Raw genomic sequence first — 20,197 nt, 5'->3', positions numbered from 1 at the left:
TTCAATATCTTATAAATATAACCTGCTGTGTATATTGCAAACTGATATATTTTGTTTGATTAACGCGGACTTGAAAGCTACTAATTCGTCATTCATAAATATTGTGGTTGGGGAAGAATTAACAACAATAAAAGTCTTCTTTGACCTCAGAAGTGCATTTCTGTTGTGTTATGTTAGTGCTTAGAAACTAGATAAGAGGAAAGCACTACACAGACCTGTAGGTGTATAATGCACTATACCTCCGATATATATAAAAAAAAAAAAAAAAACAATTGCTCCAAGGCACTACTGATTTCATTGGCTCAACAGGGACATCCAGCCACCACATGTGGTACTGCATCTTCTACTGAAGGGACATGCCACTACCAGTGGTACTGCACCTTCTGCTAATGAACGAACACACTTTATTTTGGATAAAGGTTTAATGTATTCACAGAAAGTCAGCCCATAATGCTTTGCAGGCATTCGGTTTACAGCACATTTGTGCCCATAACTCAGCCTGTGGTGGTCCTAGGGCAATGGACCCACCCCCTAAACATTTAGAATGCTGTACTCTGTGTGTTCAGGCAGTCTTGTGGGTCACACTAGGTGAGAGGGGGCCCAAATATCAGAACCTCTTCTACCACTCAGTCATCTTTAAATTTGAATTTGTTCATAGCTGAAACTTATGTTTCTATGGTTGAGAGAAGTTTGTGTTATAAGGGCTTTGTTGGTATTAGTATTTTGACAGTCATGTTTGGCCTGCAAATATGCAATGTACTACGCTTTACTCAAAAGGATAATGTATTCCAAGGCATTACTAATTCAGTTGGCTCAACAGGGACATCTAACCATTACCAGGAGTACCACACCTACTGTTTTTGATTCTACAGGGACTTCTAGCCACGACCAGTAGTACTGCACCTTCTGCTATTGACTCTATAGGGACATCTAGTAACGATCTGTGGCACACGCCACCCTTGTGCTACTGACTCCACAGTTAAATTATATTTAAAAGGCCTGCTAGGCCGGAAAATGTGTAAAACACTATGGGGGTCATTACAACCCTGGTGGATGGCGGAGAACCGGCGGTAAGACCGCCAACAGGCTGGCGGTCTTACCTTGGTGAATTATGACCATGGTGGTTACCACCATGGTCATCTGCTGGTTTTCTGTCCCGCCCACCAGGGCGGAGACAACCGCCGGGCTGGAGACCTGGGTCTCCAGCCCGGCGCCTGTCAGTATACCGCCGGCGGTATTTGGACCCGGCTTACCGCCGTGGATTTCCAGCGGTTTCAACCGCCATGAAATCCATGGTGGTAAGCACTACCAGTGCCAGGGAATTCCTTCCCTGGCACTGATAGGGGTCTCCCCCACCCCGACTCCCTCCCCTCCACCCCCTGCCACCCCCCAAAGGTGGCAGGGCCCCCTCCCCACCCCGACCCCCAACATAACATTACTCATACACACCCGACACGCATGCAGGCACCACCAACACACACACGCACACACCCCGACATACATGCCTACATCCACACACACAGTCAGACACGCACACCCACATTCAAACATACATGCACACATCCATACAGCCATACCCACAGCCATACACGCACTCATTCCCATACACACAACACCCCCGCAAGCATACACGCACTCATACACCCACCCTACATACACACACCCTACATACACACAGGCACACCCCCATGCATGCACACAACACCTCCCCCAGCCCCCTCCCCTAACGGACGATCGACTTACCTGGTCCGTCAATCCTCCGGGAGAGGGTGGGAGCCATGGGGGCAGCTCCGCCGACACCACACCGCCAACAGAACACCGCCACGGCGAATCACAGGACGTGATTCGCTGGGCGGTGTTCTGTTGGCGTGGCGGTGGAGCAACCTCAACTTCCCCGCCGCCCGCAAGTATGGCTGTTGGCGGCTCTCCGTCGGAATAACGACGGAGAGCAGCCAACAGTCATAATACGCCGAGCGGCAAACCGTCTGCAGAGGCGGTCTTCCGCACGGTGGTCCCTCGGCGGTCTTGCAAAAAGACCGCTGAGGTCGTAATTACCCCCTATGTCCTCAAGGGGCTGATTATATGATTATACTGCAATAATCTTTATTAATATATTTTTTTATGTGATTATGCCCTCTAGAGGCTGAATATATGTTTATATAACCATGTTTCTGCAAAATGCTATTTTTATTGTGGTGTTCTCTAGGGGCCGTTCAAACCATTAGTCTAATGCCAATTGTATGACGGAATGTACAAATGCAGTTATTTCAGATAAAAGCTTAATGTGCTGCATGGCTAAATATTTATAAGGTCCCAAAGGCAAGGTTGTCATTATCATTTACAACACCAACAGCTCTAACTCTTGCTAATGCAAGACCTATTACATTGCAAATGCTTGTTTCATCTGGAGCGTATTGTTAAAGGCAACCTAGGGTTCTGAAAAAACATTTCTTGACTGTCATACAAACACAGAGGGGAAACTTTGAGCGTAAGAAACCTTCATTTCGTTCCTATGTCTAGTGAAAACTGTCCTTCTCATAAAACCCTATTTACCATCTGTCACCAATGCTAATCCGCATTTACTTACAGCTAGAGTCGGGCTGAACTAATTCCATTAATAGGTGATAGTTCTCAAAGTGGTCGCAAGTAAAAACTTTGGCCTCGTGTGGCTGTGATGGCACTTCCCAGTAAGACAATGTATTTAATTATGTTATGTTGTTATTGCAGCACTTTAAAATTCTCTATCTGATGGAGACTTCTAGCTGCAGATTCCTTACCTTAGAATTCCCTGGCGTCTGCTTCGAATCAGGAATTTTTCTGCTGAGCAGTACCCTGCACGTGCCGTCGGGTGGTGTCTTTCGCATCCGTGTGGCGTCGTCAGCGCCGCTGGAGCCATCTGTGACGTCACATTGTCTATATAGGTGCCACCTCGGCGCATGTACGTCAGTTCTTTTCCTTCCCCGCCAGATAAGCACAGATCCGGACAAGAGCTACCCTTTTCTTCGACGGACATCAAGGTTTTTTCTTGATTGTTTGAAGCATGTCTTCTAGAAAGACTGGATTCAAACCGTGTGGTGCATGTCATCGCACCATGTTGGTTACGGATCTGCACCAAGTGTTCTCTGGTGCTTAGAGAAGGATCACGACTCCACTTCGTGTTCCGACTGTCGGGCCATGGCTCCGAAGGCCTTGAGGGAGAGATCCCTCAAACCTCTTGTGGCCTGACCGCCGTCTTCGGTCAGTGCGACTATGAGGAGGTCAAGGTCCCGCAGTAGGAGGAGGTCACGGCACCGCTCCTGGAGCCCAAAGTCCTCTTCCTTGCATTCGAGGTCATCCGATAACTCGGGTAAGAGGCACAAGAAGAAGAAGTCCAGGCAGACTTCGACTTCGCCATGCCCGTCGGCCGACGATGTGTCTAGGGACCGTCAATGTTCCGAGCGCGGTTCCGCAGAGCTGTCGCTAGGGTCAACTCCACGTCTTCCCCTCTTTTCTGGAGACCAGAGCGACCCCCGCTCAATTAAAGGAATTTTACGAGGCCATGTGCCTTGTTTTTGAGCAGACTGCACCCTCGGGTGGGTCTTTGGGCCCTGTGGGGGTCAGCAGGGGCCCCATCAGGTTAGACATAAGCAGCTTCGGCCTCGGCGCCGCTGCGGACCCCAGGATCAGATACCAGATTCGGACTGGCACCGATCCCTCACAGTCGACCTTCTCTGGTGCTGGGTCCGGCGTCGATGATTCCTCCACCACCGGTGCCAGCCCCATCCTCATTCCAGAAGATCCGGAGCCGGAGCGATGTCATTTGACTCAGACTGCGTCAATTCGACCCAGATCATTGCCTTAGCCTTATTCTGATCAGCCAAGCACAGGAGAGGAGAGGGAGAGGTCTGAGGACCCTTTGGAGTATGACCTGGAACATGAACAGGACTGGTACGAGGATCTAGGGGAGGCAAGTGGACTGGACACATCTCCAGATACTGGTATGTTCTCTCCTCCTAATGTGGCTACGGAGGAGGGAGCTTCTTCTGCTTTGGTGGTGCGTAGGGTAGCTGAGGTCTTGGACCTAGACTTGCCCACGGTGCCAGTCAGGACGAATCTCCTGACAGAGGTGCTTCAGCCGGGGGTGAGTACATCAGAGCTGATGTTGCCCTTTAATGAGGCCCTAATGGACGTCCTTCTGGGAACATGGTCCAAACCCATCACAGGGGCTCCTGTGACTAGGACGATTGGCCGCTGCCATAGACCCACTCTGAGTGACCCTAGTTTCCTTACCCAACACCCCTCCCTGGAGAGCTTGGTTGTCCAAGCCTCTACTTCCTGTGGTGCCTTCCCTTCCGCTCCCCTGGATAGGGAATCCAAGAGGCTGGGTCGTATTGGAAAGAAAATGTTTCATTCTCCAGCCTGGCATTGAGGTCATTAAACACCTCTTGCCTGTTGGGCCATTTTCCCCATTATTTATGGGATATAGTGGCACAGGTGCTGCCCAAGGTCCCGGAGGGCGTACAGGACACTCTCACCCAGGCTGTTAAGGATGGGAGAGATGCAGCCAAGTTTACTATCAGCTGTGGATTGGACACAACCGTCTTATTAGGTAGAGCACTTGCATCGACAGTGGCCCTACGTCGCCACGCCTGGCTTTGCTCAACTGGCTTTTCAGGGGATGTCCAGTAGAGTTTGATGGACATGCCCTTTGGTGGTTATCACCTTTTTGGATAGAAGGCAGACTCCTCGCTTGAGAGGTTTAAGGATTCACGAGCTATGGCCAGATCCTTGGGCCTCTCAATGCCAGCTCGACAGCAGTCTGTCTTCCGCCCCTTTCAAGGCTTCGGAAGGGGCACGGTACCACGCCAGCCACAACTTAGCCACTGTGAATGTAATTTAAATTATTTTGTTTTTGAATTTTGAATTTGAATTTGTTTTGAGGACGTGGTCGTGGTACCATCAGACCCAGAGGGTCTGGCCAGTGGTCAGCCACCACAAAGCCCCCCTCCATTGTGCCAAAGCCCACCTAGTGTGGTTCTGCAGGACCATGTCCATCCAGTTGGAGAGAGGATTCAGTTTAATCTCCCTCACTGGCTTTCCATCACAGTGGACAAATGGATCTTGCAGATCATATGGAAGGGCTGTTCCCTCCCCTTCCAGTCTTTTCCTCCCTCTATTCCTCCGACAAAAGAACGGCTGATGGTGGACCATTTGGTTTTGCTCTGCAAGGAAGTTACAGCTCTCTTGGCCAAGGGAGCCATAGAAAAAGGGTAGGCAGTTGTTGTTATTCCCGCTACTTTCTGATGCCCAAAAATAACGGGCTTTGCCCTATCCTGGGTTTAAGGGACGTCAATCTCTTCCTCAAGAAGGAGAAATTCAAGATGCTCACTCTTGGTCAGGTCTTTTCTGCCCTAGACCGAGTAAACTGGATGGTAGCTTTCGACTCGCTGTAGGAGGCTGGACTGGCTTGTAGTGAGTACCAAGGGGTACTCACACCTTGCACCAGGCCCAGGTATCCCTTATTAGTGTATAGGGTGTCTAGCAGCTTAGGCTGATAGATAATGGCAGCTTAGCAGAGCAGCTTAGGTTGAACTAGGAGACGAGTGAAGCTCCTACAGTACCACTAGTGTCACTTGCACAATATCATAAGAAAACACAATACACAGATATACTAAAAATAAAGGTACTTTATTTTTATGACAATATGCCAAAGTATCTCAGTGAGTACCCTCAGTATGAGGATAGCAAATATACACAAGATATATGTACACAATACCAAATATATGCAGTATAGTCTTAGAAAACAGTGCAAACAATGTATAGTTACAATAGGATGGAATGTGTCCACATAGGGATAGGGACAACACAAACCATATACTCCAAAAGTGGAATGCGAACCACGAATGGACCCCAAACCTATGTGACCTTGTAGAGGGTCGCTGGGACTGTAAGAAAACAGTGAGGGTTAGAAAAATAGCCCACCCCAAGACCCTGAAAAGTGAGTGCAAAGTGCACTAAAGTTCCCCAAAGGACATAGAAGTCGTGATAGGGGAATTCTGCAGGAAAGACACAAACCAGCAATGCAACAACAATGGATTTCCAGTCGAGGGTACCTGTGGAACAAGGGGACCAAGTCCAAAAGTCAAAAGCAAGTCGGAGATGGGCAGATGCCCAGGAAATGCCAGCTGTGGGTGCAAAGAAGCTGCTACTGGACAGTAGAAGCTGAGGATTCTGCAGGGACGACAAGGGCTAGAGACTTCCCCTTTGGAGGATGGATCCCCCACGCCGTGGAGAGTCGTGCAGAAGTGTTTTCCTGAAGAAAGACCGCCAACAAGCCTTGCTAGCTGCAAATCGTGCGGTTAGGGTTTTTGGATGATCCTGTGGCCCAGGAGGGACCAGGATGTCGCCAATTGCGTCTGGGGACAGAGGGGCATGGAGCAAGACAAAGAGCCCTCTCAGAAGCAGGCAGCACCCGCAGAAGTGCCGGAACAGGCACTACGAAGAGGAATGAAACAGTGCTCACCCGAAGTTGCACAAAGGAGTCCCACGCCGCCGGAGAACAACTTAGAAAGTCGTGCAATGCAGGTTAGAGTGCCATGGGCCCAGGCTTGGCTGTGCACAAAGGATTTCCGCCGGAAGTGCACAGAGGCTGGAGTAGCTGCAAAAGACGCGGTTCCCAGCAATGCAGTCTGGCATGGGGAGGCAAGGACTTACCTCCACCAAACTTGGACTGAAGAGTCACTGGACTGTGGGAGTCACTTGGACAAAGTTGCTGGATTCAAGGGACCTCGCTCGTCGTGCTGAGAGGAGACCCAGGGGACTGGTGATGCAGTTCTTTGGTGCCTGCGGTAGCAGGGGGAAGATTCCGTCAACCCACAGGAGATTTCTTCGGAGCTTCTAGTGCAGAGAGGAGGCAGACTACCCCCACAGCATGCACCACCAGGAAAACAGTCGAGAAGGCGGCAGGATCAGCGTTACAGAGTTGCAGTAGTCGTCTTCGCTACTTTGTTGCAGTTTTGCAGGCTTCCAGCGCGGTCAGCAGTCGATTCCTTGGCAGAAGGTGAAGAGAGAGATGCAGAGGAACTCTGATGAGCTCTTGCATTCGTTATCTAAGGAATTCCCCAAAGCAGAGACCCTAAATAGCCAGAAAAGAGGGTTTGGCTACCTAGGAGAGAGGATAGGCTAGCAACACCTAAAGGAGCCTATCAGAAGGAGTCTCTGACGTCACCTGCTGGCCCTGGCCACTCAGAGCAGTCCAGTGTGCCAGCAGCACCTATGTTTCCAAGATGGCAGAGGTCTGGAGCACACTGGAGGAGCTCTGGGCACCTCCCAGGGGAGGTACAGGTCAGGGGAATGGTCACTCCCCTTCCCTTTGTCCAGTTTCACGCCAGAGCAGGGCTGAGGGGTCCCTGAACCAGTGTAGACTGGCTTATGCAGAAATGGGCACCATCTGTGCCCATGAAAGCATTTCCAGAGGCTGGGGGAGGCTACTCCTCCCCTGCCTTAACACCTTTTTCAAAAGGGAGAGGGTGTAACACCCTCTCTCTGAGGATGTCCTTTGTTCTGCCATCCTGGGCCAAGCCTGGCTGGACCCCAGGAGGGCAGAAACCTGTCTGAGGGGTTGGCAGCAGCAGCAGCTGCAGTGAAACCCCTGAAAAGGCAGTTTGGCAGTACCAGGGTCTGTGCTACAGACCCGTGGGATCATGGGATTGTGCCAACAATGCCAGGATGGCATAGAGGGGGCAATTCCATGATCTTAGACATGTTACATGGCCATATTCGGAGTTACCATTGTGAAGCTACACATAGGTAGTGACCTATGTGTAGTGCACGCGTGTAATGGTGTCCCCACACTCACAAAGTCCGGGGAATTTGCCCTGAACAATGTGGGGGCACCTTGGCTAGTGCCAGGGTGCCCACACACTAAGTAACTTTGCACCTAACCTTTACCAGGTAAAGGGTAGACATATAGGTGACTTATAAGTTACTTAAGTGCAGTGGTAAATGGCTGTGAAATAATGTGGACGTTATTTCACTCAGGCTGCAGTGGCAGGCCTGTGTAAGAATTGTCAGAGCTCCCTATGGGTGGCAAAAGAAATGCTGCAGCCCATAGGGATCTCCTGGAACCCCAATACCCTGGGTACCTCAGTACCATATACTAGGGAATTATAAGGGTGTTCCAGTATGCCAATATGAATTGGTAAAATTGGTCACTAGCCTGTTAGTGACAATTTGGAAAGAAATGAGAGAGCATAACCACTGAGGTTCTGGATAGCAGAGCCTCAGTGAGACAGTTAGTTATAACACAGGTAACACTTTCAGGCACACTTATGAGCACTGGGGCCCTGGCTGGCAGGGTCCCAGTGACACATACAACTAAAACAACATATATACAGTGAAAAATGGGGGTAACATGCCAGGCAAGATGGTACTTTCCTACATTCGCAAGATGCGTATTTTCATATCCCCATCCTGCCCGCCGACAGGCGTTCCCTGCGGTTCCTTGAGGACCACAAGCACTTTCAGTTTACTGTGCTCCCTTTCGGTCTCACCAGTGCCCCTCGGGTGTTCACAAAGGTGGTGGCGTTGGTGGCAGCTCATCTGCTCAGGTCAGGGATTTCAGTCTTCCCCTACCTTAATGATTGGCTGTTGAAGGCTCCCATGCCCCATGCCCTCTTCACCCATCTCCAGACGACGGCAGACCTCCTGCATTCGCTGGGGTTCGCTATCAATATGTCACATCTGACTCCTCTTCAGAAGCTTACTTTTATCTGAGCTGTTCTGGACACAGTGCAGTATCGGGCCTATCCTCCCAAGCAGCGAGTCCAGGATATTCAGGTTATGATACCGATGTTTCGGCCCCTATCCTGAAATTTGGTGAGACAGACTCTGAGGATGCTGGGACTCATGGCTTCCTGCATCCTATTAGACATGCCAGATGGCATATCAGGTCTCTGCAGTGGGACCTGAAGTTCCAATGGGCACAGCATCAGGGAAATCTTACGGACGTGGTTCAGATTTCAGAGGGGACTGCAAAGGATCTGCAGTGGTGGTTAGTGAACTGTGATTGGGTCAAAGGCAGACTCCTCTCCCTCCCCCAACCAGATCTCACAGTATTGACAGATGCGTCACTTCTGGGATGGTGCGGCCATCTGGGAGAGGTGAAGATAAGGGGTCTTTGGTCTCCAGCAGAATCCGGGCTCCATATCAGCTTGTTGGAGCTTCGGGCAATCCGACTAGCATTTAAGGCATTTCTTCCTGTTGTGACAGGGAAGGCTGTGCAGGTGTTCACAGACAACACCACCACAATGTGGTACTGAAACAAGCAGGGTGGTGGGGGGTCATGGACCCTTTGTCAAGAGGCTCTGCATCTCTGGACATGGCTGGAACAGCAGGGCATAACCCTGGTGGTTCAACACCTGGCAGGTTCTCTGAACGCCAGGGCGGCCAAACTCAGCCGGCGATGCTTAGCGGATCACGAATGGTATCTCCATCCGGAAGTGGCGCAAGGGCTCTTTCAGCAGTGGGGAGAACCTTGGTTAGAACGACCGGGCCCAAGTAATCCTAGTGGCTCCGAATTAGACACAGAGAGCCTGGTATCCAGAGCTTCTCGAAATGAGCATCAGTCCTCCAATCAGGTTGCCTCTTCGGGAGGATCTTCTGTCGCAGTAGCAGGGGAATGTTCTCCACCCGAACCTGTCAACTTTACGGCTTCATGCGTGGAGGTTGAGGTGTGACAGTTGATGGTTTATGGCCTCCCTTTCGAAGTCTGTGATGTCATTCTGGCAGCCTGGCATCCTTCTACTAAGTTGAATTACGCCTGCCGGTGGAAATGTTTTGTTTCATATTGTACAGAGAGATCTATTGATCCTCTTTCTTCTTCTCTATCTAATGTCCTCTTGTTTATTTTATATCACTTGCCCAACAGGGTTCTTCTTTAGGGACTCTTAAGGGCTATCTTGCTGCCTTATTGGCTTTTCTACGCTTGCCTGACCAACCATCTTTGTTCAAGTCTTCCATTGTACAAAGATTTTTAAAAGGGCTTTGTGCATATGTTTCCACCTGTGCCTTTTTGTCATGCCCCAGTGGGATCTTAATCTTGTTCTTACTTTCCTAAAGTGTGCTGCTTTTGAGCCCTTACATAACTGTCCTCTTCGGCTGCTCACTATCAAAAATGCCTTTTTGGTGGCAATTACATCTGCCAGGAGAGTGAGTGAGCTGCAGGCTTTATCATCAAAACCGCTGTATCTCACAATATAGCCCGATAACGTGGTCCTCAGAACTCGTGCCTCTTTCCTCCCCAAGGTGGTGACCTCTTTCCATCTGGGTCAAAATATCACCTTGCCCACCTTCTTTGCGCCACTGCATCCCTCTAAGGAAGAGGAGCGTCTCCATCAGCTAGAACCAAAAAGAGCGTTATCGTTCTACCTTGACCGCACAAAAGAGTTCTGGGTGGACGACCAACTCTTTGTGGGCTAAGTTGGTGCAAAGAGGGGTCGGGCAGAACAGAAATGGTCCATTTTGCTCTGTATAAAAATGTGCTACGCTTTGGCTAAGAAGCAGCCTCCGGAGGGTCTGAGGGCTCACTCTACCAGAGGAAAAGCTGCTACCATTGTGTTAGCTCGTGGCGTGCCGGTACTTGACATCTGACAAGCGCCAACGTGGGCTTCTTTGCACACGTTTGTGAGACACTAGTGCCTGGATAGCCAGGTGAGGAGAGGGATATTTTGCCTGTTCGGTCCTGCAGGACTTCCTGGTTTGAAATATATCCTCAAGACCCACCTCCAGGAGTCATAGATTGGGTATCTATTCTAAGGTAAGGAATCTGCAGCTAGAAGTCTCTATTAGATGAACAAGTTACTTACCTTCGGTAACAAATTATCTGGTAGAGACTCTATCTAGCTGCAGATTCCTTACACCCACCCAAGCCTCCCCACTCTGCGGATATATATAGATATGTTTTGGTATTTTTGCCTTTCTTAAGGGCATGTCTTTTTCTTCAAACAATCAAGTGAAAAAACTAAATACTGTTGGTTCTTCCAAGACTCTGTGCTTCTGGCCAGACGACGCACGCGGATCCGAACGATGCCACTCAACAGCGTGCGCAGGGTACTGATCAGCAGAAAAACTCCAGATTCAAAGCTAACAGCAGCAAATTCTAAGGTAAGGAATCTGCAGCTAGATAGACTCTGCCATATAATTTGTTACCAAAGGTAAGTAACTTGTTCTTTACACCCCTCTGTTGAAGCGTTTGAATTTTAGGCAGGTTAGTCCTGCTCTTTTATATCTGCACATGTTAGGCGATTACCTCACCTGTTTTAAGTTAGCTAGTTTTTGAAGGTGTACAGTTAAACAAAGAAGGATGTGGAATTCTTAACTGTTCTCAACTGTTTTAAGAACTGTTTTGAACTGTTTTTATGGACTGATAGTTCTAAATATTTGTCGCAAGTGAAAGCCCTGACCTCGTGCAAAGTTGATTCCACTATTTTACAAGATACTATGCACTGCTCTAGTTCTGTTTATATGAACTGTTATTTGTTTATGAACTGTTATTTTTAAGTTTTTGTAAAGAATCATAAGTAAAGTGGATGATGATGATGAGGAAATTAAAAGATAAATCTGTTTGGTTCTGTGAAAGGCCTGATGTTGTGTCCCCTGGATCTGCTAGAAGTTACACGCATGTGTGTCTGCAAGTGTGCCTTACTTATGTTTCTTTTGGTATCCTTTGTGAATTTGTGCAAAGGGGAAGAGTTGGTTGCTGGTGCCGATGTAGGGTTGTCAGCCTGTGGTCCTCTTGTTTTAGCCTATTCCTTGTTAGTTCTCAGCATCAAAGCACAGTTAATTAAGGTATATGTCTCGTTAGTAACAAAGAATGCTACAGGAATTGCACGAAAATACCCATATATTTTACTCTTTAATAAATGTATTTACATTTTTAATATACAAATGTCGTAAACTTTAATTTCTTTTTTTTTTACTTTGATGTTTGCAGTATCTCAGTATGATTGATTTGTTGGAGTCTGTAGATTACATGGTACGAAATGCACCCTACAGGAAGTACAGGCCAGATAAACCTCTGCACGCCAACTCCAAACAGTGGTAAGCTGTACAGATGTGCAACCAAGATATGTATTGACTGAGGATAATGTCATTCAAGTTCTGCGTTTTAGGATCAGTCTACGTGTCCAGGTTTTAAGCAGAACACGTTTCAATATATATATATATATATATATATATATATATATATATATATATATATATATATATATACACGTTATATGTATGTAGGATGTTATACTAAGATAGAGAAAACTGTGCAATATTAAATTCATTCAAACTCTACACTCTAATTCAGTCCACATTTACTGAATTTCATGTTGATAGAAAATAAATTGTACTATTTAACAGTCCTTTCTTTTGAGGTCGAGTTAGAGACAACTTCTTGTATTTAGGTTTCATGCAAATACAATGCACAAAAAAGTGACTTTGGGTCTGTCTCTTCGGCCTTTGGTTTCTTTGAGTCATCTCCCAGTTAGGCATTGCTTGATTACATGTTAGGCATTGCTTGATTACATTGCCTTTCATTCCTTTTTTTTCTTCTTTTTTGTTGTTGTAGTTTGCACATGAAACAATACATACATCCGTTCGAGGAAATACCACCCGGGTAACGCACTGATTCAGTACGAAGAGCAACCAATAGAACTGCAGCCTAACAGTGGTATCTCGTCCTTCTGTAGGAGGCTAGCCCTGTATGTAGTGTGCAAAGCTAGGCATACTGTGCAAGGAGTCCAGGCAACCACACGTTGGTTTACAGGGGTAAAAGCTAGATCACCTAATGCTCAAATTTTTAAGGTAGCTTGATCAGCAGTTAGGCCATTCTTGAAGTGAAAAGCTTTTGTTGTATTCACAGCATCAATCTTGCAACTCACACACTCAAAGGAATAACTCAAGACCAATTTATAAAAATACTTCCGATTTTTATGTAATTTTGACAACCAAGATTATAAAAATTTGTTAAATACTTTTTGAGATATGCATTTGTCAAGTTTAATAAAGTTTTTTTGTGTGTAATTACGCACCATAAGAATCAATGGATGATGACCTAGAAAAATACATATAAAATGGTACAGTTCGTTTACCAAGTTCTTCTTTTGCAGGTTGGGGTCGAGGTCATCGGTGGTCACATTGTGCCAGCTGGGGATGTTCAGGTGGCTCCCATTTCCGGGCGGCTGCTTGGGACCACTTGGAAAAGCACTGCACAGGAAAATTTAAAGGTGGTTCTTTGGGGTCCCCTTGGAGTGTCGAGGTTGCAAGGGGTGAGGGACCTTTAGGGGACAGCAGGTTCTTCATTGCAGGGCACAAGGCGGCTGGGTGCAGAGCGAATCAGTGAGCCAGGAGCTGTGAGCAAGGATGGCCTCTAGAGCAGGAGGTAAGTTGGTTCAAGGGTCATTTGCAGGACAATGGGGGCACTCTAGTGGGAGGTCGAGGGTGTTCCTGAAGTTCCTTTACTGGGTCTTCCTCCTGGTCCTTTTGCAGCCCCAGGCAAGCTGGTTTTCTCAGTGTCCAACATTAGCTGACCTATACCCAGCATATTGGTATGGTTTGACCACTTGTGGACGCAGTGCCACCAAATGTGGCACACTTACAGGGTTTCTCCTCGCGGTTGTTGGTGTGTCATTTGGTCCAGCTGCAGCTTCTGGTTCGGGAGTGAGTGGGTGGTCAGTGTAGTGACCCTCACTGGCTTGCTGGCTGCTTGCTGTTGTAGAGTGGTACCTCCACTCTGGAGGGAGGTCTATGGCAAATTTCAAAGCCTGGAGGTCCTCTGGGGTTCTTTAGCGTTTTCAAGTTTTCCAGCAGCTCCTCAGCGGTGTTTTTCGGGTACTGGGTGCAGTGGGCAGGGTTTGGCATCTTTTCTTTGTTGCAGCAGGTCCACAGTTCTTGGGTCTTCAATCTTCTTGGTGCTGGTCTTCCTTTGGCCGTCGCATCTGATTTTCTGGTCTAGGGATGCCCACTAAATACTGTATTTAGTGGGCGTTTTAGTGGGTACTTGGTAGTGGCCTGTGGGTCATCTACCTTAGGGTGGCTACACCCACTAAGTGACCACTTCACTATACCTGGTTGGCTATTAAAGTGAAATGGTGTGCCCACCTTACAGGCAACTGCTGAGGGGTGGTGCATGCCACGTGGGGCCACTCATCCTAACCTTTGTGTATTTTTCTGCCATTGCTCCTGCCAAAAGTGGGGGTTTACAATTGTGGGTGATTATCTGCTGCTAGCAGCAGGCATGGAGGTCACGTTTTAAAGGCGGTAAGCCCTTGGACGTTTGCCGCCAGGGCAGTGCACATTTCTGAGGGAAGGGCATTCCCTTCCCAGAAGGGCATTGTTCTACAATCCAGAGAGACGGGTCTATCCCCCAAGGTTGTAGTTTGGACGTCTTGTAGTGGCAGGCTGGTTAGAACCGTCGCCAACCATGCCAGGGTAGTTAGCTTTTGCGGGGGCACCTCGAAGGTGACCCCTGAGTACATTTAGTATTTAATTCAAAACTGGTATCAGTTTGGATTTGTCATTCTGAGTTGTTTGCTACCAAACAACCCAGGGTTCAGAGTGGTCATAATGTAGGTGGGAAACTCGTATTGACCAGTATCCAGCACATGTATTGTAGGAAGTTGGCTCTGTATATACTATCGCAAAGTGAGAGGTAGTGTGCACAGAGTCTAAGGGTTTCCCCTTAGAGGTTGATAGTGGCAAAATTAGAAAATTCTAATGCTCTGTTTTGTGGTAGTGTGGTCGAGCAGCAGGCTTATCAGAGGGTAGTGTTAAGCATTTGTTGTACATACACAGGCAAAAAATGAGGAACACACACTAAAAGACTTAACTCCAGGCCAATAGTTTTTATATGGAAAAATATATTTTCTTAATTTATTTTAGAACCACAAGATTTGAGGTAAGTACATAAAATGCAAGGTACTTCACACAGGTAAATTGGGAACTTTGATTTAAAACAGTAGTACTCACAGTTTTGGTTAAAATGGCAACAAGCTATTTTAAAAGTGGACATAGTGCAAAAATCAACAGTTCCTGAGGGAGGTAAGTTTGGTTAGGTTTCTCAGGTAAGTAGAACACTTACACAGTTAGTCTCCTGGGCATAGGTGGCCCACCGTTGGGGGTTCAAGGCAACCTCAAAGCCACAGCACCAGCAACAAAGGGCCGGTCAGGTGCAGCGGTCAAAGGAGGGCCCAAAACACATAGGTGCCTATGGAGAACAGGGGTGCTCCGGTTCCAGTCTGCTAGCAGGTAAGTTCCTGCGTCCTCAGGGAGCAGACCAGGGGGGCTTTGTAGAGCACTGGGGGGGGGGGGGACACAAGCAGGCTCATAAAACACACCCTTAGCGGCACAGGGGCGGCCGGGTGCAGTGTGCAAAGTAGGCGTTGGGTTTGCTATAAAAAGCAATGAAGGGACCTGGGGGTCACTTAGGCGATGCAGGCAGGGCACAGGGGAGCTTCTTGGGCCAGCCACCAACTGGGCTAGGATGAGGGCTGCCTGCTGGTCACTCCTGCACTGGTAGGTGGTTACTTTCGGTCCTGGGGGCTGCAGGTGCAGTGCTTGGTCCAGGTGTTGGGTTCTTTGTTACTGGGCAGTCGCGGTCAGGGGGAGCCTCTGGATCCTCTCTGCAGGCATCGCTGTGGGTGTTCTGGGCGGTCGACTCCGGGTACTCATGTAGTCACCTGGGAGTCCTCTCTGTGGTATTAGTTCTCTTGAACTTGAGCCGGGGGCGTAGGGTGCAGAGTGAGAAGTCTCACGCTCCTGGCGGGAAGAGAGTTCTTTGACAGTTGCTTTAACGTTGCAAAGTTGTTGCAGTTTTTGAACAGTGCCGCTGTTCTCTGAAGTTTCTTGGTCCTTCGGGTTCAGGGCAGTCCTCTGAGTCCTCCGAGGTCGCTGGTCCCTATTGGATGCGTTGCTGTGCAGGCTCTTTGAGTCTGGAGACAGGCCGGTAAGGCTAAGACCAAGTCAGTTGTCGTCTCCGTCGTCTCTGCAGGGATTTCAGGTCAGCAGCCCATCTTCTTGTTGTAGGTTGCAGGAATCTGATTTCCTGGGTCCATGGTCGCCCCTAAATGCTAAATCTAGGGGTGTGTTTAGGTCTGGGGGGCAATAGCCAATGGCTACTGTCCTAGAGGGTGGCTACACCCTCTTTGTGCCTCCTCTCTGAGGTGAGGGGGGCATATCCCTATTCCTATTGGGGGAATCCTCCAATCTCAAGATGGAGGATTTCTAAAGGCAGGGGTCACCTCAGCTCAGGGCACCTTATGGGCTGTCCTGGCTGGTGGGTGACTCCCCCTTATTTTCCTCATTATCTCCTCCAGCCTGGCCACCAAAGGTGGGGGCAGTGGCCGGAGGGGCAGGCATCTCCACTAGCTGGGATGCCCTTGGGCGCTGTAACAAAAGGCAGGAGCCTTTGAGGCTCACCACCAGGTGTTATAGTTCCTGCAGGGGGAGTTGAGAAGCACCTCCACCCAGTACAGGCTTTGTTCCTGGCAACAGAGTGACAAAGGCACTCACCCCATGAGGCCAGAAACTGGTCTGGATGTGGTAGGCTGGTAGAAACTGGTCAGCCTAGCACTAGGAGTCTGACTGGTATTCAGGGGGCATCTCTAAGATACCCTCTGGGTGTATTTTACAATAAATTCCACACTGACATCAGTGTGCATTTATGGTGCTGAGAAGTTTGATACCAAACTTCCCAGATTTCAGTGTCGCCATTATGGAGCTGTGGAGTTCGTTTTTGACAAACTCCCAGACCATATACTTAATATGGCCACAACTGTACTTGCAATGTCTAAGAATAGACTTAGACACTGTAGGGGCATATTGCTCATGCAGCTATGCCCTCACCTGTGGTATAGTGCACCCTGCCTTAGGGCTGAAAGGCCTGCTAGAGGGGTGACTTACCTATGCCACAGGCAGTGAGAGGTGGGCATGGCACCCTGAGGGGAGTGCCATGTCGATGTAGTCATTTTCTCCCCACCACCACACACAAGCTGTGAGGCAGTGTGCATGTGCTGAGTGGGAGGTGGCATAAGACATGCTGCAGCCCTTAGAGACCTTCCCTGGCCACAGGGCCCTTGGTACCAGGGGCACCATTTACAAGGGACCTATCTGTTTGCCAGGGCTGTGCCAATTGTGGGTACAAAGGTATAGTTTAGGGAAAGAACACTGGTGCTTGGGCCTGGTTAGCAGGGCCCCAGCACACTTTCAATCATAACTGGCATCAACAAAAGGCAAAACGTTAGGAGGTAACCATGCCAAGGAAGGCATTTCCTTACATGTATTAAAATGGCTGCTCTGTTCACTCACTATGTCCCAGGTTTGACAAGGTCATAGTGGGGGGCATATTGCTCATTCATCTATGCCCTCACATATAATATGGTACATCCTGCCTTAGGGCTGGAAGGCCTGCCAGAGTGGTGTCTTATCCATAGTGTATGCAGTGTATAGTGGGCAGGGCACACAGGCAGTGTGCCATGTCGAGTTTGCATTATAGGTTTGCCCCCAGAGTACTCAGTCTACAGTGGTAGGACTGGGTGTATCTGGGTGCATGGCCCTAGAGGGTGGCACAGTCAGTGCTGCTGCCCTCAGGGGCCCACCCTTAGTACCCCATGCCCTAGGTACCTAAGTACCATTTACTAGGGACTTATAGTGGCAGCTAAAGGTGTTGCCAATTACCTTTGCAATTTTTAGGGAAAGATCACTGGCACTGAGGACCTAGTTAGCAGGATCCCAATGCCCTCCAGTCCCAGTTGCATCCAGAAACCAGGCAAAAAGTGGGAAGCTACTGCAACCAAGTGCCATTTCCCCCTCTTCGTCCCCCCCCCCCCATGCCCCCACCCCCCCAGTGAGGGTGGTTGCTTATCGTGGGTGCTGGAGCTCCACCAAGATGGCGGACTGGTGAGAAATGCATCCTGGTCTCTCCGACCCGCAGATCAAATAATTTGTGCCCAGTGAGCGACACACAACAGATTCACTTCGGGGGCTGGCGGAGGCTACCCTGAGGCCCAAGACTCCCATCTGACTGTTGAAACAGCCAGCCTCGGTGCGCCTATCTGAGGTCGGACCTGTGACGCCTGGATGGTGGATTGCTACAATGTGCGATCTCCGGACCGGGGGAGTGCCCCCGTCCACTTGCCCAGAGCGCAGCTAGACACCCGTGTGCTCTGAGGTGGCTGAAGATGAAGCGAGTGGCGACACAATGAAGGTGCTCACGGGAGCCACGCCCCAGCTTCTCTTGCAGCCTCATTTTGGGCCTATGGCCTTGGAACGTCACGTCGGCCAGCCCCTACACGATCGCGCTGCTGGTCCTGGGGACAGCGTACAGCTGAGGATGACAGGGGGAGGCCATGCCTATAGTTATTGGGCGGGGACCCCTTTCCACAGGTGAAGACGTCTGGACTGCCCAGGGTGGTGGATATTATTTCCAGCAGAGTTGCAGTGCATTGGTCCCTGCCAGCTGACCTGGGCCTACTTTGCATGCACAGGCATTGGACATGTGGCCCAGTGCTGTTTCAGAGCCTTGAGGGCCCCACAGCATTTCTTTAATGCCTGGCCCATAACACTTCACCGGTGGACTGAGCAAGGCAGAGCACAGTGAGCTGGGTCTGGCCATCTGATATGGAGGCCTGAGATTGTCAACACCTGGCTGACCATTTTATGGACTGCCCTGGCCTGCTAGAGGTAGGCAACTCTTTTAGGACTGAGTGCCGGCTTGGCGCCTCATTCACACCAATGATCCTAGAGAACTAAATACACGGATGGCCTGTCTAATCGAACCGTGTGTAGCTGTGACCCCCTGCTGGCACAGGGGTTCTGGAGCATCGTTAAGTGTGCCGGTGGTAGGCCTGAGCTCCCTTCTAGATGGACTTTGGGAGCTAGGGCCCCAACAATGATTCCCTTCTCCCTCCGCTAGTCTTTGTGGCCCCCTGAGCATTTCACCGAGTGTATTGGTTGAAGCTGCCCATGTCAGTGGCCAAATGCAAAAAAAAAAAGGGCCCTGCTGTGATTTGCTGACAAAAATGACAGGGGGACCTAAAAGCGAGAAGATGGAAGGTGAATGCTTCCTGGGTGCAGAGGACCTTGAAAGCCTGGTTACTGCTCCTTCATGGAGGCACTCTTCACCTCCCTATGCGACAATCTCCAGGCCATCAGGAGGAACCTCTCCTTGGATCTGAAGCAGGTACGGAGGGACTTGGACGAGGTGGGACAGAGGGTTGTGACACTGGTAAGCAAAGAAGACAGCCGCAGTGAGGAGATTGAGTGGCTCCAACAAGAAATCCTGCGCCTCCAAGGACAGCAAATTGATATCCAATCACTCACACAGGACCTCGAAAACCGATTACGGTGGACTAATATCTGCGTAAGGGCATTCACTACTGCTGCGGTTGGGGCAGATTTTGGGGGCTAAGTGAAGGCCTTTTTTGGCTCTATCTTGGGTGATGGGACACCCCCAGAGATGAAACTCTACCTACTTCATTGAGTGGGGCTTCCACGGGCAACTGCGAGCGCCTCCCCTCTCCCCCCTGCTCACATTTTGGTATGTGTGCGTGAATTCGTACTGAAAGAAACCATTCTGCACAAAGTCCTGGAGCTTCATCCCCTCCATTTCAGGGGTCACGCACCCCTTTGGAATCAGAAACGGTGAGATTTCGTACTCTGGGAACATCTTTTTGAATTATTTATCAAATCGACTGTAAATTGCATCAGCTGAGGTCCCTACAAGAAACCTGCAAGGTTCTTGGCATCACTGACCTGGCTGCTGGAGAGGCCCCCATGGGATCTTTCCCACTCTGAGGCTACATAAGCTGGGCGTGATAGTTTCAGTCTCTATATGGGCGGGCAGGGTAGATGATGGTGTGGACAGGGAGGTGGTACCCAGGGATTCAATTCGTTTCCACTGTCTCCCTTAGAAAGGTTCCTTATCTATCTGAGACCAGTGATGTTGGCTCACCCGGCCTCCTCAGGGATCACTTGATCTATTTTTCCATAATGCATGGACTGTTTGTCATGTTTGAAGTCGTTATGGTTGTTTACTTAATTTGGGATGTTTACCTTTGTTCTAACCCTGTGTTACCTCTAGCTCATCTAAGGATTGTAAATGCAGCAACACAGTGGCAGGCTGGTTTCCAGTGAATCTCCCTCCCTTCTATTGTTAGCTCCCCTACATCGCCAG

The 20,197-nt window shown here is 49.3% G+C and overlaps 1 protein-coding gene across 1 annotated transcript in view; it reads left to right on the top strand.

Moving 5' to 3' along the window:
• LOC138284568 (intermembrane lipid transfer protein VPS13C-like) overlaps positions 1 to 20,197 on the top strand; it is a 953,192-nt gene that overhangs the window by 640,914 nt on the left and 292,081 nt on the right. The window contains exon 12 of the mRNA XM_069223471.1: positions 11,972 to 12,078. Coding sequence (XP_069079572.1) covers positions 11,972 to 12,078 — 107 coding nt within the window. The remainder of the gene's footprint in view (positions 1 to 11,971; positions 12,079 to 20,197) is intronic.

This window comes from Pleurodeles waltl, chromosome 3_1 (genome assembly GCF_031143425.1).
Source record: "Pleurodeles waltl isolate 20211129_DDA chromosome 3_1, aPleWal1.hap1.20221129, whole genome shotgun sequence".
Taxonomy (NCBI): Eukaryota; Metazoa; Chordata; class Amphibia; order Caudata; family Salamandridae; genus Pleurodeles; species Pleurodeles waltl.
Note: the sequence above shows the minus strand (reverse complement) of the source record. Positions and strands in the feature narration are given on the sequence as shown.